At 39.3% G+C, this 24,824-nt stretch overlaps 1 protein-coding gene across 2 annotated transcripts in view; it reads right to left on the reverse strand.

Annotated features, from left to right (window-relative positions):
* Positions 1 to 24,824, reverse strand: part of LOC122813344 (putative ferric-chelate reductase 1) — a 754,507-nt gene that overhangs the window by 583,729 nt on the left and 145,954 nt on the right. For both annotated transcript variants that reach the window (XM_044085608.1, XM_044085607.1), the window contains exon 2: positions 20,070 to 20,265. In XM_044085608.1, coding sequence (XP_043941543.1) covers positions 20,070 to 20,265 — 196 coding nt within the window. The remainder of the gene's footprint in view (positions 1 to 20,069; positions 20,266 to 24,824) is intronic.

The following is a 24,824-nucleotide window of genomic DNA, read 5'->3' on the forward strand; positions in this document are numbered from 1 at the left end:
AGGTTAAAGTTAGCACTGAACCTATCTGCCAGGATGTTGGCAATATCAGTTGGTTCTGTAATTTTCGTGCTGTTGTGCTGTAATTCAGAGCAGATCTGGGTGTTGCCATTGAGACTTTTGACATAGCTATAGAATGCTTTGTGGATGTCCTTAGAATAAGTGGCTATTTTGTTTTCGTAGCTAGCTTTGGAGGATCTTATAAGGGATCTCAGCTTCTTAATGAGGCTGACCAGGGAGCTCCTCCACTCACGGGATTTTACTCTCTTTTGCAACAATTTCTTCCTTCTGTTGTACAGTTTGTTTATGGCAGGGGACCACCAGATTGACTTCCTTTTTTTGGAGGATAGCGTCTTGGTTCTGTTTGGGATAGCACAATCCATGCACTCGTGTAAGTGCTTATAGAGTGCATTTGTGTAGGATTCAGCAGTCGTAACTGTATTGTCCATCTGCATGGGTGTCATGAGGTTTGCCACTTCTGTCTTTAGAAGCATGAAATTGGCTTTGGAGAATATTTTTACCATGGTTTCCTTAATGGGGGGTGGGAGTGGGATGTGAATATCAAGGGTGATTAGCTTATGGTCAGATCGGACCAACGAGGAGTTGACTTCAGGTGTGGAACACCGGTCACTCATGTTGGTAATGACTAGGTCTAGGATATTGTTGCCCCTGGTGGGGGTGTGGATAAGTTGATCCAGGGCATTGGAGTTTAGGAATTCCAGAAAGCGTTGTGTGAAGGAGTTGGTACACGAGTAGTTTTCCCAGTTAATGGTGGGGTAGTTGAAATCACCCATTATTAGGGTGTTTTGTCGAACCCTAATATTTTCCAGTACAGGACATTTTGGTGGATCTGTAGCAAGCTAAAAATTTGGATTGCAGTTTTGCCCAGAGTTAGTTGCACTTGGATAACCTCGGCTGCATTATGCTGAGCAACTAGCCTGGAGGTGTGGATATCCTTAATGAATATGGACACACCTCTGCCTTGGGTGTTCCGGTCCAGGTTACATGGCCAAAAAGTGTGGTATGAGTTATAGCCTGGTAGTTCAGGGGTGCTCTCTGGAGCCTTGAACCAGGTCTCAGTCACTGCACAGATATTGATGTTCTCCATTTTAAGGAGTGCCTCGAGTGAGTGCATTTTGAGATTTAGACTTCTAGCAATGAGTAGCATTACCCACAGTTTTTGCTTGCCTGTTCCTGTTATGGTGGTGAATTTGTCATTTGAACCTTGCCTAAAAAAAGGCACTATAGGGGCGGCAAGAGCCTTAGCCAGTATTCGGAATCCCACGGGTGACAGGTACAGGCCATCTCTGGCAAGGCATCTTAACATGTGAGAGAAACAGACAAATGCAGGTTCTGTGAAACAAAACTGGAAACAGTTGCACATCTTGTTGCTAGGTGTGATATACTAATGGCAAAGGGCCTGTATACTGAAATGCATAATAATATGGCAAGACTGTTACACTGGGGATTGTGCAAACATTACAATATTGAAGTAGCTAAGAAGCATTGGAAGCATGATCCACAAAACATTATGAAGAATGATGAAGTTTATATTACATGGGTTCACTCATTACCAACAGTTCAAAAATAGATGGGGGAAAACCAGCTATAGAAGTCCATGAAAAGAAGACAAAATGTAGCATTGATCATTGAAACTGCTACATCCAGTAACAGTGTGTTCAGAGGTACATAGGTTCATAGGTTGATACTAGGCTATCTGCCCTAGGGCATTTATAAGCCTAGCCAGAATGTGTTTGGCTTTCGCCACCCTTTTAGATTAGTTGACTGCACCTCTGTATAGTAGGTCACAGAAGATAACCCTTTTAAGGTTAGTTTACTGTGCCTCTGTCTAGTAGGGACACAGAAGAGATCCCAGGGGTAAACCTACGATCTCCCATCCACTCGTCAAGATTTCTCTTGATGAGGGTCATTGAGGGGCTCTGCCTAACATGGATTGGAATTTTGTTCGAGTGAGGGGAGCCTCTGGGATATGAATCTGTCCCTCCAGCATGTCCTATTTATTTCTGTGCTGAGGTTTAAGTCCCTGGAGCGTGTAGCTCTAAGGGATTTGGATTTCCTGAGGTGGAGCATGTCCATTAATTCTGGGTTGGACATGGCTTTATACGTCAGGCACAGATCGCCTACGGTAAGCAACTGAGTAGAGCTGGAGTTTCTTTAGCCTAATTGCATAGGGCATCTGTTTGAGTCCCTTGATCCTCTTGGTGAGGTATTTTTGGGGTCTTTCCAGTTGCTGCAGGTGTCGGGTAAGGTACATCCCAAATGGGGCATTGTATTCAATTATGGGCCTGATGAGTGATGAGTAGAGGGGCACAATGACCTCTCTTGATCTAGATGTGAACCCTTTTGTGATAAGGTGGGCTATATAGAAGGTCTTTCTAACCACTTTGGCAACGTGATTGTCAAAGGAGAGATTGCTATCTACTTGGGTCCCTAAATCCCTAATTACTTCTTCCGTACTTAATGGATTACCACCTATGTGGTAATTTGTGGGCACTTTGTTTTTCCCAAAGGGGGTGACTATGCACTTTATGGCATTTAGCTTTAGGCCATGGCTCTGGAACCAGTTATCTGTCTCTGTGAGACCCTTTTGGAGGATGCTTGTGTCAGTTGGCGAGTCGATTATGGCACCCAGTTTGCAGTAATCTGTGAACTTGGTCAGCCATAGTCCTCCTGTGTTAGCCTGAACCTCAGAGAAATATATACCGAACAAGAGAGGTCCCAGGACTGAGCCTTGTGGGATGCCACTTGTAACTGGTTTAGAGTCTGACATGGCATCTGCAATTCTGACCATGTGGGTTCTATCCCTGAGCCAGTTTGCAACCCATCTTGTGACATAGGGGTTGATATTTAAGCTGGTGAGCTTATTTATGATGCCCAAGTGGGGTATTGTGTCAAAGGCTTTTGTGAGGTCCAGGTAGGCTGTGTGGACTACCTTCCCTTCATCTATGGTCTTGGTGACTGTTTCAAAGAAGTCAACCAGGTTCAAGAGGCAAGATCTGCCCTTAAAGCCAAATTGGGTAGGATCCAGTATTTGGAGGTTCCCGATGTCTTTGTTTGTGAGTTCCATGATGATATGCTCCATAGCTTTGCAGACCAGGCTAGTTAGGCTTATAGGGCAATAGTTTCCGGGGTCCGTTGTGGCACCACCTTTGTGGAGTGGGACCACTGTTGCTGTACGCCATTCCTTGGGTACATATCCTGTAGTAAGGCTGAGATTGAACAGTGACTTTATGTGAGGGTTCAGTTCTTCTTGGAGCTCGTGTAAGATGCAGCCCGGGACACCGTCCGGTCCCACTGGTGCTGTGTTTTTTTGCTTTGGAGAGGGCAGCTCTCACCTGTGCATCTGTGATGTCAGGGAGGCTACACTCTGTTGGGATAGACATTTGCTCTTTTGGGGGAAGGGGGGGGAGTTTGCACTGAACCTGTCTGCCAGGATGTTGGCAATGTCTGTGGGTTCAGTGTATTTTTTGTCATTTTGCACCAACTCAGAGCATATCTGGGAGTTGCCACCCAGGTTCCTGACATAACTAAAGAAGGCCTTGTGATTATCTTTTGCGTCTTGTGCAATTTTTCTTTCGAAGCTGGCCTTAGATGATTTTATGAGGGATCGTAGTTTCATGCTAGTACTGATCAGAGATGCCTTCCCTTTTTGGGATTTTGCTCTATCATGTAGTAGCTTTCTCCTTCTGCTGTATAGCTTATTTATGGCTGGATTCCACCAGACAGGTCTCCTGCCTTTGGAGGAGTGAGTCTTGGTTTTATTTGGGATAGCATGATCCATGCATTCCTGTAGGTGTCCATAGAATGCGTTTGTAAAGGATTCTGTGGTTTGGGCTGTATTTTCCACTGGACCGGGGGCTTTGAAGGATTCCACCTTGGTTCTGAGAAGTGCGAAGTTTGCTTTTGAGAAGTTCTTCACCATCCTTGGCTGGCGGTGGGGACGGGATATGGATGTCCAGTGAGATTAATTTATGGTCAGATCTTACCAATGAGGGGTATACCTCTGGTATGGAACATAGAGTCCCCATGTTTGTGATGATCAGGTCCAATATGTTTTCCCCTCTTGTGGGAGTGGTGACCAATTGTTCCATAGCATTTGAGTTTATAAATTCTAGGAACCGTTGGGCGAGGGTGTTGGGGCTTGAGTAGTGCTCCCAGTCTATGTTTGGGTAGTTGAAGTCACCCAATATAATGGTGTTTGGAGAGACCTTCATATTCTCCAGTGTTTTCAGGAAAGCCGAGTTGGGTTCCTGAGTTTGGGGGGATGGTCTTTAGCAGGCTACAAACTGAAAGGCAGTTTTGCCCACTGCTTGTTGCACATGGATGGTCTCCGATGCTTCGTGCAGTGCCACTAACCTGGAGGTGTGGGTATCTTTGATGAATATGGATACTCCCCCTCCTTTTGTGGTTTGGTCTGAGTTTTGGGGCTGAAAAGCATGGTATGAGGTATAACCTGGTAGTGCTGGGGTGCTCTCGGGAGCCTTGAACCAGGTTTCTGTTACTGCACAGATATCGATATTCTCCATACTGAGGAGAGCCTCGAGTGCGTGCATCTTGAGGTTTAGACTTCTGGTGTTGAGCAGCATTACTCTTAGTTTCTTTTTCCTTGTGTTGTCTATGGAGGTGGGTTTGTCTTTTGTGCTTTGCCTAAAAAAGGCACTATGGGGGTGGCAAGAGCCTTAGCCAGTATTCTAAAGCCCAGGGGTGACAGGTACAAGCCGTCCCTAACGAAGCAACGTGGCTTGTCGAGCATGTCATCCCAGGCTGACAGACACTGGATCCCCTTTGAATGACAATACTTTAGCCAATTGTGAAAATTGATCATTTTGTCTTTATACTGTGGCATCATTCTTGGTGAGGGTAAGATGCTACTCAAGGTCAGGGTCAGACCGGGCTGGGCTACATGATGAGAGAGCTCCTCTATGTCTCATCTCAGGTCATTCACACCAGCAAGGTCAATGACGGAGTCATATTTGTACTTGCTTTGGAGTGACCTGAGTGCTTGTGTTATATGGTGGATCCTGGCACCCGACAGGCAGGTTACAGTAACCTTCTCCTTGTTCAGCCTGGTGAGTGGGACGTCAGTGTGTCTGACAATAGAGTCACCTATTACAAGTGTATTAGGTGTGTTGTTTAGCCTTAAGGGCTGTGACTGTGTGGCACACTGACTTTGTGAACTATGTGATATGTGGGTATTGTTGTGGGGTAGCGGCTGCTTGGATGTCTGCTTTGGAGGTCTCTGCTGCTTGGGCAGATTTTTATTTAGAGCCTCTGAGTATGTTTTTGTGTGTTTATTTGTTTGGTTTGCTGTTGCAATATGTGTATGTGAGACTGGATTTGTGGTGTGTGTGGTTACCTTCTCCTCCTGACTGACTGCGTCAGTACTGGGTTGAGAGAGCTCAGCCTCCAGTTTGGCTATATAGTTGCATCTCTCACATATATTTGAGCTTGTTGGGAGGAGGAGAGGGTGGTCTGTGTACATAAGGCAGTTGTAACATTACCTCAAGATTCCCAGACTCACCAGCTGGACTGGAGAGTAAACCCGAAACTGACTTTTGGACATGCCAGAATAGTATAAGGAACTACTTTTTGACTGACGGACCAATAGAGAGCCAAGTACTTAAAGGGAGTATAAGAGGGTGTAGTGCTTTAGTTTATTAGTGCTTACTTATAAGATTACTTATACGAGCAAGTGCAGGGCTTTAGAATGAAAATAGAATGCTTACTTTGAGATTTTGAACAGTTCTAAGGGAAAAAGTGAAGAGCAGACTTTGTGGAGCCGGGAATACTTTAAACCTGTTTAAGTGGCGCTGCCCGATGCTGCGCTATGCTCAAAATCGTGCAAATGTGGGTTTTAAAGCAGGGAAACTGAAAGAGATAGGAATTGACCCAAAATGGCCAATAAGCTACTAGTTTCAGGGCTGAGACCACTCCTCCAGGGACAGATAGGCTGCTCAAAGCTCCCCACTCTCACTGGTGAACAGAGAAGCTTCCTCCCATCCAAGTAAGGATATGGGCAACACAGGAAACTATACCACAGTCCGGAATTCAGCAAAACCTGAAATCTGGACGAATCTAGTTCAGCAAAGGCGGAAAAAGAGAATGCTTTATGTTTTTTTTCAGGAAACAGCAGAAAAATACACAGAAAACACTGTAAATGCTATAAACAGGCTAGCACACTTTAGTGTGTAGCCTACAACAGTTATACAATACAAAAATGACTTAAATTGATATAAAACAAGTGCAAAGACTGTCAAAAGCAGAAGGAAAATGCATTTTAAACTTTTTAAAGCACAGATCAGTTAGAAATTCACTTTTTAGGCAGGAAAAAGCAGTCGGAGCAAAAACCAGAGAAAAAAATACTTAAATCTGGAAAAGTCTCTCTTGGGTCTCTCTGGTACCTGTATCACTCTGCAGGACAGTGACACAAAGTCATAAAATACCAGGATTTGCAGGCAGAAATGAAGGCAATGTTAAAGGAGGATACACAGACAGTTACAATAGAAGTAGGGGCAATGGGTAAAAAAGAATTTACAGTCATATTTAGATATGCTACCAACAGATCTGACTCTGTATGAACTGCAGGAGTCAGTTTTGGGCAGATTGTGGGTTCTGTGAAGAGTAATTTTAGCTGACATCAAAGACTGAAACAATACTAAGTCCATGAACTTTAATCATACTTTAACTTAGGAATGGGGACCATTCCCATCATGGTATTAGACACTCAAAAACTTGGAGAAATGAAACCAAGAGAAACCACTGCTATGGCTATACACAGCAAAGATGCCTTTGTGATCCCATATACATGTTCTCTCTTGTTTTACACTGTGAATATATGTAATTTTTTACCATTCCTACCTTCTAACAAAACAAACAAACCAAAATATTTGGGAAATTGGTTGAAAAATAATCTTGATTTTTTTTTTTTTGTTAAACAAGAAACATCTTTATTGAATTATCACTTATGACATTCATTTGCAAACATTAAACATCACTCATCTTCTATCTAATCACTGTCAAAAGTTACAGAGCTCAGTTTCTGCCTTCCCTTAAACCTCATTCTTCCATCAAAACATTATTTTGCATGTATTGCTCCCACAATTCCCATTTTTGCAATGTAATTTGCTCCTACCCATTTCTACTATATTCACTACTTCGTGTACAGATAATTTAGACTTTGATTTCTATTTTCTACTAAATTCTTTTTTGGCAGCAACCAGAATTAAACTTAGCAAGGCTTTATTATATCTATGCAATTCCGATTCTGTATCACGGCTCAAAAAAAATTTCCTTAGTTACTCAGCAAGCATTTCTGACAGTGTGGTCTGCAGGGAATTTTTAAAGTCTGTCAACTCATTACACTTCCCAAAAACATGTTCTCAATTATCTTTTTCTTCCCCATCACACCTCCAACATTTCAATCTACCTGAGAAAAATTCTTTTCAGTCTGCTTGGGGTATAAAAATACCTATGCAAACACTTCCATGCAACGATCCTAAATGTTCTAGACAAGGGCGCCCGCAGGCAGGTGCAAGGGGGTGCACTTGCACCCCCCTGGAATCGAATCGGCTGACTTAAATTTAAAAAAAAAGTTTTTTTTTTTTTTTTTTTTTGGACTTTCTTCTTTAAGAAGAAAGAAGAACGGTCGCGGGCGTGCTGACATCATCGCGCGCAAATTTTCGAGTTTTGCGAGGCGGGAACTCACATGGATGGACGGTTTTGGGGTTAGCGGAAAATAGGACCAGGAGCGCCAAGGAACTGAAACTGACGGACGGATTCGCAAGCGGGAGGAAACGGGCGGAAGATGGGACACTTTCAGAGTAAGTGTGTGTGTGTGTGTGTGTGTGTGTCGCAGTGTTTCGGTTTGTTGAGCTGAGTGTGTAAATTGCATTATGTCTCTTTCGTCCAGCAGGTGCTGAACACCTACTGTCTTGCCCAACTTGGGGAATCCTTATACTTCTAGCAGCCATAGAATGTTTACGATCCTCTTCTGGGAATTTCTCTCACACAAATCCCACCTTGCCTTATTGTGGAGCGAAGACTTCAGCTGTATTTATCAGTGACAAGCTTGCTCTCAAAAATGCATCCTGCCCCTCTTATGTTTAACGCCCAAAATTTCAAAACAAAATGCCAGATGCCTAAGTAACCCACTTCCTGTTTGCTGACAATGAATGAGCTGGCTGACTGTCATCAGCTTCTTCTGATCATATAATCAATGAACACCTTATAGTTTCATGCATACAGGATTGTGTTATCTAATTATATTCCCCACCTGCCTCAAACAAATTAAGAAGCTGTTTCATATGCATATCTAAGTCAGCGATCAGACAGGAAAAAATATATTTAAATACTGAACACTTACTTATTAGTCAGTTTTAACAAATCTCACATAAAGAGAGAAAAGATCAGGCCCTTAGACTTCTTTCAAGTTTGTTATGATGATGAGAATATATATATCAAGCATATAATTTTCTGAGGAGGCTATGCTTTATAATATGGAATGTCATTTGTTAAGCATAAAATAACCATTAGCCACACTGCCACAGTTATTCCACATTTTTTTTTTGCTTTTCCATGCAGGATCTGAATAAAGCTCAACATTGTTACACATTGGAACTTTGGTTTAAATTCATTCAATACATAAACTTTAGATTGTGACCATTAATAAAATCATGCACGAAGGCTATGAATTGTGACCCACCTGTTGCCAACATGTTTATCATGACTTAACTAAGGGACCCTTTCCTCCTTGGTCATGGTATTTCTTAGAATCAAGCAGGCATTACTACCTGATAAATACTTGGCACTAAATGAAAAAAAAAAATACCAAGTAATATTACCTGCTATCTGAATTTGTTTAGTAATGAAGGAAATAGATTGCATGGTAGACATAGCTACTAAATTTGTTGCTGAATCAAAAACTTGCAGTATTAATGTGAAATAATAACAGTCTATGTTTTAATAAGTTAATCTACGCAAACAATTCAAAAATGAGAGAATACACCACAAAGGGTGCTAAGGATTGTGAGCAGAAGAAGAGAAAGCAATATCTTTTCTTGCAGTGTTGCTCAGGAAAGGTTTAGTTTTGTAGAGGAGCCTTTGACATTTTTTAACTGTGTTTTATGTGGTAGTCAAATTTCAGATTTTTTATGCTTACACCTAGCAATTTGCAATATGTGACAAGTTCAATATTAGTATTATTTGTAGAGTTAATAGAGAGCTTTTTGAATATTTAGTTGTTTGGGATTTCTTGGGGCTGAGAAATAACTGTGATTTTGTTAACCGGGTCACTATTAAAAAGGTAGCCTTGTGTTAGTTTTGTAGACTTTCAAGGCTGTTGACAGAGCAGATAAGAAGGAGAACAGTTTATCCACATATTGAACTGTGGAGACAGTTTTGTTTGATTGTGCAGAGGTCAGTGATGAAAATGTTAGAGAGTGGGGCCAAAATGGATCCTTGGGGGACACTAAATTATGGAAGAAATAAGGATAAATTATTTTGTCACCTAACTGCTTGTGATCTATTAAAGAGCTAGTTGTGGAACCAGGTCAGAAAATACAAGTCATGCTGTAATAGCAATATACCCTGCCTAAGTGTTGGTTTCAGTGGAATTTACTCTTATCTGACTTAATGTGGATTTTACTACTTCAGAGATTGTGCATATTTTTTTACTGATACTGGTGGACTATAGAAAGTTGAGTAGACTTTTTATGATGGAAATGTTCTGAATTGGGCAGTTTTGTCATTGGTGTATGCCTTTTGTTTCATTGTTTACCAGAAAAATGTTCAAAACAAATTTAAAATGCCCTCTGACAACTGTACTGTATTGTACAAGGAAGGTAATGTAATACAGTCAGGAAGGTGTATCAAAGAGCATGTGTATGTTATGTTCAAGGGGCCTATGATTGTGAAGACAGCCCAGAGTTAATATTTATCTGCCACTGGCAGAATGTATTTTCTTTGAATGTGAGTTTCAATGCTGCTTCAATGCATGTGAGTTTCAAGGGCAGAGAAGTTTTAATGTTAAGTCTATTTTCATTGTGAGACTGCATTGCTTTGTTTAACATATATGTATTAGAGTTTGTGCTGTAAAATGCAAAATAAAACTTTCAAATGGAAATCTAAATAATTGCAGAAGTAAAGCAGTATGCACATTAGTGTTTATGGTAAATGGGGCAAAATAACCAAGGAATGGGACATTGGAATGGCTGCAGGAGAAATCTTTTATGGTGGTTTACCTAATAGGGGGTGGGGGTGGGGGTGGGATGTGGATGTCTAGGGTGATTAGCTTGTGGTTGGATCTGACCAATGATGAACTGACCTCTGGTGTGGAACACGGTTGCCCATGTTGGTAATGACCAGGTCTAGGATATTGCTGCCCCTAGTGGGGTGTGGATAATTTGATCCAAGGCGTTGGAATTTATGAATTCCAGAAAGCGTTGAGCAAAATAAGTTGGTACATGAGTAGTTTTCCCAGTTAATGGTGGGGTAGTTGAAATCGCCCATTATTAGGGTGTTATGTTGTGCCCTAATATTTTCCAGTGTATCAAGAAATGAGGAGTGGGAATGCTGGGGCATGGTGGGGATCTGTAGCAAGCTACAATTTGGATTGCGGTCTTGCCCAAAGTTACCTGCACTTGGATAATCTCGGATGCATTATGCTGAGCAACTTGCCTGGAGGTGTGGATATCCTTAATGAATATGGACACACCTCTACCTTTAGTGTTTCGGTCCAGGTTAGGTGGACAAAGGTTGTGGTATGAATTATAGCCTGGTAATGCAGGGGTGCTCTCTGGAGCCTTGTATATGTTTTAACAATTGAAACTAGAACAGAGTTGTGTCCTAGTTGCCTGTTGCACATTTGTGTTGCATGTTCTGAGAGAACGATACTGTCCGTTTACTTTTTTATGGGGTTGTTATCACCCATTAGGGACAGAGTGGCATCTGCATCCATGTTAACTATTGTCTGCCTGGAGGTGGCCTTACCGAAGGTATAACTGCTGTCTGAATTAATTTTGGCCTGTCAGCCGTCACCCATTATTTCTGTAGTAGTATGTAGTACTTCTGCTCTGCTCCTGTGTCTACCCCTTGTTAGAGAGCTGTACCACAACTATTAACAATTAGTTCCAGCTGGAGTGTTATGATGTACACCTGAACTTTTGCGGTCTGCTGAAATACAAGCCTGCACCAGATTGAGTTGTGCTACTGTTTTCTATCTGTGCATATTTCAAATGTTTACATGTAGTTATTAGTATTTTTATTTAAAGTATGTATGCACCCTAAGTTTAAAAGTTTTCAGACACTGTGGGATTGGGAGTGTCTAACTTCAATTGTGCTACGTATAAATAATTTGGTTTGAAATTTGGAACTCTTTTATTGGACTTTGTCCTGATGTGACAAATTTTAGATTTTATTTTCTTAGAATACCACACTGTACTCAAGTTTAGAGATGGGTTAGTATTTGTAATAGTAAACTTTCAAAATATGAAATGTGGTGACATTAGATCTGTTTATTTTATTAAACATAGGGTTTTGTTTATTTAGTAATTGTTGCCTGACGCTGTTGAAGGTGAAGCTCCAGTAGGTGCATTGTAAAACCCATCTTGGCCAAATAAAGGTATTGATTTCTTCACCTCTGTGTTCCAGCTTCTGCCCATATGCAGATGGTTAAATAGGAAATGGCAAATAGAATATTTTGCAGTACTTATCAGGAGAATTATGTTGTGCTGTTTGCATTGTTGTCACATCTTCAAGGAGTGCTGATTTTTGCCGGTGATCTACCTTAATTGATAAGGAAGTCCCAAACAAATATTTTTTTGGAGAGTAGCTAGAATTTCAAATCACAGGACGTCAGACCAAAGAGAAGGGGTTGTTGTTGTTATTAACTGTTTTTAATTACTACTTACTTTGAGGCAGAAATCTGTTTTCTTAGTAGATTAATAGATATTTTAATAAAGTGTTGTATTGGTCGTATTCAGGATGGATTAACATTGTCTTCTGCAAGTAGTTTTGATTTAAGCATATTGCAAAGTAACTCCCAAAGAGACAGTGTTCTTGTCACTACAGGATGTTTACTAAGGTGAGAGTATGCAAAGAACTACATATATAACGTTATCATGGAGAACATAACATTTACTACAGGTTTAAAAAGACATGGCTTACTAATTTACAGATATGCAGAGAGACATGCACAGTATGTTTAACTGTTATGTTCTGGTCTGTATGCATTTTAGTTAAATGCGGGAGGCTTTAGTGCGGCTTAACGAGAAAAGCTTTTTTCCAGACTCCAAAGGTTAAAAAGAGGTGTTTTATACCCTTCAAGGATTGACAAGTTATGAGCAGTTTACAAATCATAAAGCATTATCTTCTTCCCCTGTCGTACTGTATTTTTATTTAATTGTTTTATCAGTTAACATTAAGTAATGTGCATTCAGTTACAGAATAGTATAGTAAATCCACAGAGAGCCATTGTTTGGTTTCTGTTACATGATGTACTTTTCTTTTTTTTGAATCCACATAAAGGTCAGATTTGTTTTTTTATTTTACATTGGTTTATCGAGGAGGTCTGACTGGACAAAGCTGTCCATTTTCAGCAGAGGCCCAGGGAGAAAAGCTCCAGAACAATTGCGAACATACTATACACAAGATATTATGTGAGCATTGTGGTTTACACAGTTATAAAATATAGCAGATATATGATTGCATAAGATATTTACATAAGCATAATGGTTTAGACATACAATTAAAAGTATAGTAGGTAGTAACATATGATTGTTCATACAGTATGTTTAGTAGAGATAATGTTGAAGATGTACTAAATATAAGACAAGAAAGGAAAAACTAAAAAAACACTAGCCAGATTGTCAAAGCAGGAGAATATAAACAAGTTCATGTGAGGTTCATTGACATTTTAAGGAAACTGTGAAGACTGTGCATAAAACATATATTCCTATCCATAATTCATACCTCAGTCTCAACCTCTTAGAGCAAAAAATCTGGACAAAGCCTAAAATGATGGGGGAACAACTAGGGACAGATTTTAAATATTGTTCTTACAAACTTAGAAAGTTGATAGAATAATAGGTTTTGCATTACCATGAAATTTCTGAAGGATGTGAACTCTTCAACTCAAATGTTTATCATTATTTAATGACTTCAGTCCTCAGCTATTTGCCAGAAAAGTACAGATTTTAGGAAGAACACAAAAAATTTGAGGCAAAAATCTGGACATTCTGAAAATCTGTTCAGTTGAGAGGTACAATGGTGCTTACTGCAGTATTAAGTTTTCTTTGCATAAACATGTACACAAGCAAAAATCAACTAGTTTTATGTATTTATTTTTTGTTGTCCAGGTTAGCATGATGCATGTGTTAATCATTGGTGTAGCTGAAACACATCAGAAAATCTTTTTTTTTTTTTTATCCCATACCTGACACTTTTTTGTTTGTTTTGTTCAGTAACATCATTGATAGAAGATCTGCAAGATATTGACTACAAAGGTAGTAGTAGCCCATTGGATTCTTTAGGTTGTCTTATAACTTCAAAGTCAATGCATCAGACAAGAAGCGATCATTCAGATATAGTAGCAATATGATATAATTTATTACTGACGGCAATTCGTTATCAGAATTCTTCACGTTGTAGGTTTTGCATCATTTTAAGATGCAGATAAAATAAGTTGAACTGAGCAGTGTTAATGGTGGAAAAGCGAGACGTCAGTGAAGAAACTAATGAGTCAAGATAGGGAATATAAATACTTGTTCTGTAATAACTGTCAAAATCCATGCCTACTATGTTTGCTCGGTGTGTCGACTGCAAATCCTTGGCAACACTAACTCAATAGTAAATTTAACTGCTATTGATCTTGCCTTACTGAGAATGTCATTCCGAAAGTGTTCTTCAGCATGGTTGCGGTGCTCCTTGAATATTTCACTGAGTCTGTCGATGTGTTGTTGAGCCTCTACTATATCAAGTTGAACAGACTGAAACATCTGAGCAACAGGCTCAAGAACTGATGAGTAATTTGCAATAATGAAGAGAAAAATAAGAAACGTGCACAAAGAGCAAGCTGAGTAACATATGTGCATTTTGTCTGGTTTCACCAGCAGTGCTCTTCTGAAGAAAGTCAAATATTTTCTCAAAGTTCTGACTAAACACATGAATGGATTTATATTTCTCGGTCCATCATGTCTCACACAGAAGAGGTATATTTGGTACCAATGCTCATCATTTTGGACTGTCATGGACAAAAGTAATAATCTTGATAACACCAACAGCACTACATATTTCAGGAACATCATTGACTACAAGGTTTAGTCTGTGAGATGCGCAGTGGATAAAGGCTGTTTTGGATACTTTTCACAAATCTTTGCCTGACCACCATTCTGGATGCTTGCCATTATGGAGCAGCCATCATAGCCTGTCTGAGTAAATTTTCCAGGTCTAGATCACACTTTATGCATTCACTGATAATGACATTTGATACAGACTGTGCATCTCTCACAACAACGGGAACAAAAACCGCAAACTCTTCTCGAATACAATCATCATCAACAAACCAAATGCCCAATGACAACTGCTCAATGTCTAAGATATATCTGCAGTTTCATCTGCCAATACACTAAATCCAACTGCCCTGTTTGCTGCACAAACAATCTTCTTTTAAAGTACGTGTTCGTATTCTGCCAACAGCTCATTTTGCACCCTATGGGATGTGTACCAAGCATTTCCTGCAGCTGTTTCACTGTGCTGTTCAGTATTGTCCCACCAGCTTCAATACGAAAATCTAACAAGTAACACAAATTTCCACCAGATCTTTCTTTTCCACAGAGAGGAATGTCATGGGTTGCACAGTAAATACTGGTAGATACAATTGGTTCCAATTTATTTTGGTTCTTTGCAATTTGTTTTGCTACTGCTGCATCTAGCTGGAATAACAGCTGTTTCTGGCTTCTGCCATGTTCGTGTATAAGAAAAATTGGAAGCATCTTCAGTAGAACCTTTGTGCCATGATGATTGCATGTGATTTCTTGCAAGACTCATTGAAGGCATTATGTTTTGTGCATACACTAGTGATGAAGCTGCCTTGCAACCCACGGTGAAGTGACTGAGGAAATAATACACAAGTTAAGCAGAGTGGCGGGCCTTTCAAGAGAGGAGAAAATGCAAGCCACGGTGAGTACTGAGACAACCAACTATATCTGAATATAGTTGTTAATAAATAATGACATGCATTTCAGTTTCAGACTTCATATTATTCAGAAAATTCAATTCTAACATAAATCCTTTTATTCTAGCAACTGTCTAATGTGTCCCTAGTTTTGGGCCTTTATCCCCAACATTATAACAGTCTTTGTCCAGATTTCTTGTGTTAACAGATTGAGAGGTATGATGTGTATGTGTGTCTGTATGTATGTATGTATGTATAAGGAGGAGAAAGCATACCCTCAGCTGTCCAGGTTTTTGGAGAATGTCCAGATTTTGCCCCATATTCCTCCTAAAAGCATTGAAGTTGCTAAATAATGACAGACATTTGAGTTTTAGATGTCATATCCTTTAGAAAAATGCATACCAACATAAATCCTGTTATTCTAGCAATGTTCTAAGTTCATGAGAGCAATATTTATAATCTGCTCCTATTTACTTTAGGCTTTGTCCAGATTTCTTGCACTTAGAGGTTGAGGTGTGTGTTAAAGAGAGTGAAATGTCCTAGAGTTAGCAGGTGGAATTTATTTTCAAGTGCATTTTCAAGGAATTGTGAGCTTCAGGGGAAGAGAGTTTTACTGCTGTTCATGCTAAGCCTACTTAAAATGTGCAACTGTTTTGTTTAGCAAATAGTATCACTGTTGTGGTATGGAATTTTGCAAGCAGCACAGCAGGTAGCATACTTGCATCTTGATACAGAGGGCTGTAGGTTCTACTCCCACAACATGTAGATTTGTATTTTAAGGAGTGTATGTCCTCCTTTGGATGAGATGCCTAATAACTATTAACTTGTTTTTCAGCTTGCCACCCATTCCCTATTGCAATATACCAGCTTACCATTTTTTAATATAACGTAAGCAATTTATTTTCAAGGGCAGCAGGCAGTGAATTTGTAGATGAAACACTGAAATATAAAGTTGCTTTCTAGCAACAACCTCTTCACTGGTTTCAGATCTCTTTAATGTGGAATTATTCAGATGAGTTACTTCTGCAAAGATTCTGCATATTGATTGATATTGGTGGATTGTATGACAGAAGTTTGAGTAGAGTGGCCCTTTATGGTTGAAATGTTCTGAATTGGGCAGGTTGTCATTATTGGTTCATATGATTTGTTTCATTGCTTAAAGGAAAAATGTTCAGAACTATAAATTTAAAACACACTCTAACAAGTGGTGCTGTATTATACAAGGGATACAAGTCAATTATTATATAGTATAATTAATACAGTCAGGAAGGTGAATCAAATAACTTTTGCATGGTTATAGAAATGTGTGCAAAGAGTCTATGTTTTGAGAGGGGCCCAAAGGTAAGCTGCCACTGGCCAGATGCATTTTCTTTGAATGGGTTTCAATGTTGTTTTGGTGAGTGTGGGTTTGAAAGGTAGAGAAGTTTTAATGCTAAGTCTCTCTTCATTGTAAGACTTTTGCTTTGTTTAGGTTTAGTAAATGTCTATCAGTGTTTGTGCTATAAAATTTGAAATAAAAGTTGTAAATGAAATCCAAATATCTATAATCATTGTAGAAGTAAAGCATAAAACAGTATGCACACTGAGAGATTTGAACAGTGTCTATGACAAAGGAGGAAAAATAGCCAAGTATTGGGACACTGGAATGGCTGTGTGGGCAGGGGTGGGGGTGGGGCTAAGTGGGCGGAGCAGCAGAGGGGGCGGGGCAGTGTGGGTGGGGCTTGGGTTTGCACCCCCCTGCAAAAAATCCTGCGGGCTCCCTTGGTTCTAGACCTTGTTACATATTTAGGAGCCATGCATATATCCTTTCATTGTTTTTTTTTTTTTTTTGTGAATTGCTTATCCAAGCTCTCTTTCCAATCCATTCTAACCTCCTCCAATTGATTTCTACAGTTATCATGCAATATTTTATATGCCCTACTAATTATCCCTTTAAGAGCAGCTTTTAGTTTAGATTTTACTAAAAACTCTACCAGTGCTGGTCTTTCACTCAGGATCCCCCTATTAATTTCTCTTTGCTTATACACTGATATCAATCCTTGATAGGGAAGGCAATCTCTAACTTGCAGTTCAGATGAATTCTTGGCCTTTTCTCATTCTATTACCTTTCCCTGTGTAATTATTTGCTTCCAATGCCTTAGTTCCTTTGCCAGTTTTCTCCATTAAATTCTAGCCCCCTCTTGTCTGCTCTCTGTACTAATTGTTCTCATCCCTATTGACAGAATCTATCTCCATTCCCATGTTGGCTTAGTTCTTAGAATACTTTGTTACTTTATGAATACAATATCTTGTATGGTTGTTGTTATTCTCCTTAAGGATCTGCATCCAAAATCCCAGTCTCTACTTGTTTCTTGAGCCAACCCCATTTCATCATCTCCTTGGCTCACAAACCCCAACACCAAACTACCCCTTTCAGTCCCCACTTCTACAGAACCAAACCTAACTCCATTCTCATTCAAACCCATTCAAACTAACTACATAAAACGGCTCATAAACAAACGAAAACCCTGCACCCTTGCTGCAGATCAGCTCTCCACTGAATTTCTAAAACTAGCCGCCCCCTCCATCTCTTATACTATACCTATCTTAATAAATCACTCTTTCTCTGAAAGGTATTAGTTTAAGGGTGTGCACACTTATGCAACCAGCTTATTATACGTTTTTTGTTTTTTATATTTTTCCCCTAACAGATTTGTTTCTTTTTCAATTGAATTGTACAGGTTATAGGTCACATTATTTTATTTATTTATTTATCATTTGTTAACCAGGAAAGTCCAACTTGGAACAAAACCAATTTTCAGCACAGGCCTGGGGAGAAAGGTTCCAGATGCATGTCTTTGTAAATATTAAAAGGTGGGAAAAGTTTTGAAATGATTTATTGTGGTCTCATTTTTTTATATCACAAAAACCTGGCATTTTAACAGGGGTGTGTACACTTTTTATATCCACTGTATATTCCATGTGCAGTTTCTACATATAAAAGGCCCTTCTTCTGCTCCCACTTGTTCTTTCCTCAAAAATTTGAATAAGTTTAAAAAACACTGTTTGATCTGGACATGTCTTTAACCAGTTACTAACACTGTCCCAAGGTATCCTCCACCATGAAGATCTCAGTGTCTAAAATTTTAACAGTCCAGGCTTACAACATTCACATATATGGTCCTCCACATTTCCCCAAATAGGTGGTGCTCTTTTTTCCTTTTGTTTCTGTCCTATAAATTTCTGCCAAGTGTTTTTCTTTTGCCTTTATGTCTTTTACTATGCATCTTTTATTAATTAGGGTTCATCAATAAGTATTATTTTCCATTAGTTTACTTTACGTATTCTACACAGCATGATATTTTTACCTCCTCAGTTTTTTGTGCTACTGGAATGCACCAGTTTAAATGTTAAAGTACATTTTCAGATGTTCCAGTTTTGATTAAATCCTACTCAACAGCACATTGTCCAGTGCAGCAAATCCTACTACCCTCAGCTTAGTCTTTGTGTTATTTGAACTGAATACCTAACAGGTGAATCTAGCTTTGTCTCCTTTGTTAACTGGTAACACATTTTAAAATGATCCAACTCCTGCCCCCCCAACTCCCATTAGCTTCTTGATTGGATCTGCAGTTTTACCCTTCCATTAAGTAATCCTGCCTGTCTCCATCAAGCCTGTCATTCTCCTGTTTGGGCTGATCAGTGTAATCCTTTTACAGGTAATTTTCTTCTTATTAAAATTCTGCATTACATTACAATTAACTGCCCCACCCCCCTGAAGAAAAAAAAATAACTCTGGTTGCAAAAAGAACTGAAAATCTAATGATGGTAATATGGTAATCACTTTGCAGGATGCATTGGAATAGAGGCTTAATATACCATAGATCAGGTCTGATAAAAGCATTAAAAGCAGCATATTCTACCTGAAAATTTCACTGTAGAAGTGCATGCCATGATGTCTTCCTTACTGCGCTTCCACATCTCCTTGTACTTTGGATTTCTAGACTCAGCACTTGACTGAGTGTAACTGGTGTAGAAATCTGTAGCCCAACAATTTATGGGTATTTCTTATTACCATTGTATTATGCCTATGATGGGAGCTTACAATATTTAATAATAAACAAATATATCACCTACAAGTTTGAGGTCTTAGATTAATATGTCCTACATTACATGCCCCTCCCCTGTCTTCAGGAATTGCTAACCTGATATTAGTCACCCCATGTGTAAATTTACAAAAAAAAAAAAAGAGGTGTTGTTCTCACTGGATCACTGTCACCTTGAGTCTGCTGGCAGTTTTGAAGGTGTGCATAGGGTTTTCCAGTTCTTGTTATCTTAACATCCAGGGACTATACCTTTGGAATCTACTTCCATGGTAACTGAAGGAACCTGCTATACTTTGTGAATTTAAAAGGTCTCCAAAGCAAATCTTTTTGATGTGGGCTTTAATTGTTTATGCATCTTTCAAATCTTATTTTTCCCCAGTCAAGTGACAACTTCTCTCACACATATCCCACATGTATTAGGATCTCTAGCAAAAGCCCACTAAAATACATCTGAAGTTCTTTAAGACTGTATGGAGCTGTATTATAAGAACTTTGCCATCTACTTTAGGAAGACTTAATTTACCACTAAAATGAGATACTTTGCGGTCAGGACAGCTGAATTACACATTACAATTAATATAAAAAAATAACATACTCTGCTGCTAAAATTTGCATGCAGTTAAAAAAAACAGAATACTGACAGGAGTTTGTAAAAGGAAGATCATTCTATAATATAACTGATTGCAAGCATTTTCATCTAAACACAACCATATGTTGATGATTAAGTAAAAGGACACCAGCTACATATTTGATGAATATGGTATATACTACCATAACAGTCATACAAGATACTTTACCTGTAATGTTATCTCCTGCACTGTAGTTTGTCTTCTGTACAATAATACTGTATGGAGGTGTACTTGTTTGTGCATTAACACCATGGCTTGGCTGCATTGAAATACAAGACGAACTGACCTGTCCATTAGGGTATCCAGAAACATTTCCTACTACAGTCAGAATACAAAACAATAAATACCCAGAGAGGTTTTCCATCTGCAGAAAGAGAAAAAGAAAATAGTCACAACCTACCCAACTGAGTGAACTTTAATAGTGTTGACATCCTTGACTAAATCAGAGCTGTACTCATTATTAATCTTTGTCATCTAGAATTTCTTACAAATGTAATTGACAATTACAAAGACAACCTACTGCTCATTTTTGTAAGTCACTCTAGTACAGTTTGTCAGATTAATTGTCTAGGTTTTAACTGATGTTATAAATGTAATATTTAAAAAGTTGTTGCAATATTTTAGCTCTTTAATCACCAGACTCTGACACTGTTCTTTTTTTTTTTTTTTTGTATTTACTAATGACATTTTATACTAATTAATTGGTTTGTCAAATACAGATATAACTACAGTAAAGATGGATTTACAGTACAGGGAGATGTTACTTTGAAAAGTACAGACAATACATTAAATACAACATATACATACTTATATATGGCAAACTAGTATAACTGAATCCAGCAAGTGCATTTCCTACAGCTTTTTGAAACCACATTACCAAATCATAAAGTGGATAGTACTGACTCAAAATCTGAGCTGGATGTTTCATGTTCAGGCAACAGAAATACAACCTCATAACTGGTGAAGTGGCCCGAAGCTCAATATGTAAGGATAGATTATTCCAGAGCTCCAGTTGGGAAAAAATTAAATGATGAGTATTTTGAGGAAAAATAAGACATTCGCTAAGCAGAGGAATACAGCTGGCAAAAAAATTACACCAGACATATGACAATGTTACCAAAAGGGGTGGGAGGATGGCGTAATGGTTAAGGTGCTTACCTTAGAAACACAAGGTGCAGGGTTTGATTCTGACATGGGTAAACTAATTGGGCTTAAAATGGCCCATAAGGGCAGTTAACCTAGTACTAACCTATGAACCTATGAACCTATGAAAAGATGGACGTGTGGTAGGTGTGTTAAAGGAAATTATGAGAACTCAAGGTTGAGGGGCAAGACACAAATCTTCAGGGAAGGCTTCCACTACGAATGATTAATGTACGATCTTTTGTAAGAACATGACTTTATCATAACTGATCAAAAACATAACAGCTCAACTTGAAAGATGAAAATAATCATTCTAACGCCTGTACCTGTGTGTGTGTGTGTGTGTGTGCGTCTGTATATACTAACTCCACTGGTAAGTGATAGCTTGGTAAAGAGTAACTCCTCATTAAAGCACACAGTGATCTTGCACAGGTATCCTACATTGGCAGAAATATCTCTTCAGTCAATACTCAACTTTACCTGTTTATTTTGAGTAGTCAGAATCTGACTGAATGGCATGCAGAGAGACTACAGTGCAGACATGGCTGTCCTCAGAAAGTAAAATATATCCATGTTTCAGACATCAGAAATAGAATAATTAAAAACCCACTGCTATGCAAGAAGGAAACACTGTTTAGCTGCAGATGAGATTACAAAAACAAACAGAAGAAAATGTGGACAGGGAATGAGAAGCAATGAGCAGCTAAGGAAGGTATTAGAAATGGATACTGTGAATTTCCTCATACATTTTTGTTACCAGCAACGCATGCTCCCAAAGACAGAGTCAGCAGAAGAAACAAAAACAAAATCAATGAATTATTTGGGCAGACAGTTTAATTTGCATTTTTGCAATGTGGAGGAATGGTTGCTGAATAAAGATGTACTACTACAGAGTATTACATTGGAAAATATGGTTATTAAAATATTTCAAGACCACTCCCTGAAACTTTTTGCAGAACATGGCCTGCTGCTCAGACAGTGGTTCAAACCAGTGCCCCTTTTCTATTGTGGATGGCTTACATTGTGCAGCTCACTGAAGTAGAGGATGGGCACTGGTAAGCCTTTTATTCTTCAGGAACAACCCATCATTCCTCTAAACCTAGAAGAACCCTGTCACAAAGGATGAAGGTTGCTCTCCAAGATGGTATTCAGAGGTAGGAAGAAGGAAAAGGCAGAAAGTGGAGAACCTAGATTGTTCAATATGGTGCTGCCTTTAAACTGAGGAAGGAAGCATTCAAACATTAATTCTGTAGATAAAAAATGAATGAAGGACCACCACAGACAGGAAGAGAGAGCTGTGTCCTGCAATTAATAACGGTGCAGAGAAAAAGAAACAGAAAAAAAGAGTTGGACTGCACACTAGGACTAACAAGAAGACGAGTAGAAACAAGGGAGAGCAATCACCATAGAAATGATCTTTCTGGCATGGGGAAGCTCATCCGAGAGCTCAGAATAGGAGAACAAAGAGCTCTCAGAGATAGGCAGTATAAAAAGTTTGAACAATTGGAATACCATGATGGATCCAAAACAAAATCTGGTATAAGGCAAATTACTAACATAAGAATGACAAACCTCAGTTTGAGAAATGAGCAACATTAAGTACTTGAAAAGTGTGGCAAGAATTTTTAAGAGTGCATATGGCTAGACATCTTAGTCTCAGTGGTCATTTGTGAAGTGTTTTTCCTATGTTCCTAGAGTGAGGGATAAGGGAGGAATCCCACAAGGTACAGTCACTGACATTGTTTTGGAAATTCTGGGAGGGTGGTGGTAATCTAGTCAAGCCTCAGTGCAAGCTGAGAACTTTGCAAATATTCAAATGAGAGCTTTGAAGGCCAAAAATGTAAGTAAGGGAAGTTGGTAAGCCAGATCCATAACTTTGGGATAAGGATTGGCTCGAAGAGCTGAACTGGTCGGGCTCAGGAGTGAAATGGGGATGGGTACACGCCGTGGCTGGACGAGGTGTCACCCCTCGCCATGCTCCCCCCTCCTGGGGGACCAGAGGGACAACAGCAGAGACTCTGGACATGCACTGGGCCCTTCCTTTGGATCACCCTGCATCGTCTGGCAGCTAGCAGCTGATTTAGAACTGGTGCGGACCAGGAGAATTTGACTGTTTAATTATAATAAAGCATCACGAAGGCCTGAGATGGGTGTTGATGCCATATGATTTCTGCCTAGTTCTCTGAACATCAAAGTGAAGAAATTCAATAAAGGGCTGGTAAATGGAGGGAGTAACTATGACACTTAAGTTAGCCAAATGGCTTGTCATCTAATTAGTGACGCAAATGAATGGATGAACAAGATTCTCATTGTCCCTACCTACTATCTAACAAAACCACAGCCAAGGGAACTGGCTTGGCAGAATCAGCAGGGAAAGAAGACCCTGTTTTGCTTGACTCTAGATTGGCAAATATTTGCATATATGTAACCTGACCAATTACAAACCACAGCCTTTTATCAGCCTACTAAAAAACATGAATTGGAGCATCCTAAAAACTCTACCTCTAGATGATGTGGTTAACTACTTTAATACAATATTTCTATAAACCCTTGACAGCCTCCCACCCACTCGCATTAGGTAGGTCAGAACTAACCATGTCCCATGGCTAACAAAATATACAAAAGAATTAATGCTAAATGGGGACGAAATGTGGCAATTACTGCAGAAACAAAAATCCTACAGACCTCTTGAAATTCAAGAAGCTCTGCAATCAAGTAAAAAGGCATGTAACTGAAGATAAAAAATATGATTTCCTAACACTTCAATCCAATCATAAGCATAACCCCAAGAAATTCTGGACATCTATATCATTTCTCCTAAACCCTGGCACTAATAACTCATGTCCATTCTCTAATAAAAATTCCACCACAAATGGCCAATCTCTTCAACTCTCATTTTATTAACTCAATATCAAACATCACTGCCAACCTTCCCCGACCTCACAGTGACACACTTTCATATAACAATCCATCTACACCGCCCCCTCCCACACTCCTCCTTCTCCTCTTCCTCCTCACTCAGTTCGCTTGAAATTTAAACCCAACCAACACCTACAATCTCAATAAAACCTGTTCCAACTATTACTATAAAAAGACTACTACTAAAACTCAAACCTAGTACCATTGCAGCAGACAACCTACCTATAGAATATCTAAAGCTAGCTACTGATGCCATCGCCTGCCCTATCAGTATAATATTCAACTCATCCATCATTGAATCCTATGTCCCTAAAATCTGGAAAAAGGCATTTATTCTTCCCCTGCATAAATGTGCCAACTACACTGATCTCTCTAACTACCAACTTACTGCCATTCTCTCCCCATCGTCAAACTCCTTGAGAAGTGTATTCACATACAACTTTTAAACTTTCTTCTTAATTATCACATAATATCCCCTACACTGCACGACTTCAGGCCAGGTCATAGTACCATGACTGCCTTGATATCTTTCATGGACATGGTCAACAAAGCCTGAGACTCAGGCAAAATCATTTATTCTCTTTTTCTAAACTTAAAGGCTTTTCATACACTCTCTCACCCCTTACTGGTATTTCAAATCTCAAAAATCGGTACCTCCTCTCACTCTCTTAACTGGTTCTCAAGTTACCCATCAGTGAGATAGCAGGCAGTTAAATGGAAGAACTCCCTCTCCTCATACCTTAACAATTCCACTGGTGTCCCCCAAGGCTCCACATTATGTCCACTCCTTTTCAGCATCAATATTAATAGTCTTCAATCACTATGCAGTCAATACTCTATAATACAATACGCCGATGACTC

Source organism: Protopterus annectens, chromosome 10.part0 (genome assembly GCF_019279795.1).
Source record: "Protopterus annectens isolate FY-2018-M chromosome 10.part0, PAN1.0, whole genome shotgun sequence".
Taxonomy (NCBI): Eukaryota; Metazoa; Chordata; order Ceratodontiformes; family Protopteridae; genus Protopterus; species Protopterus annectens.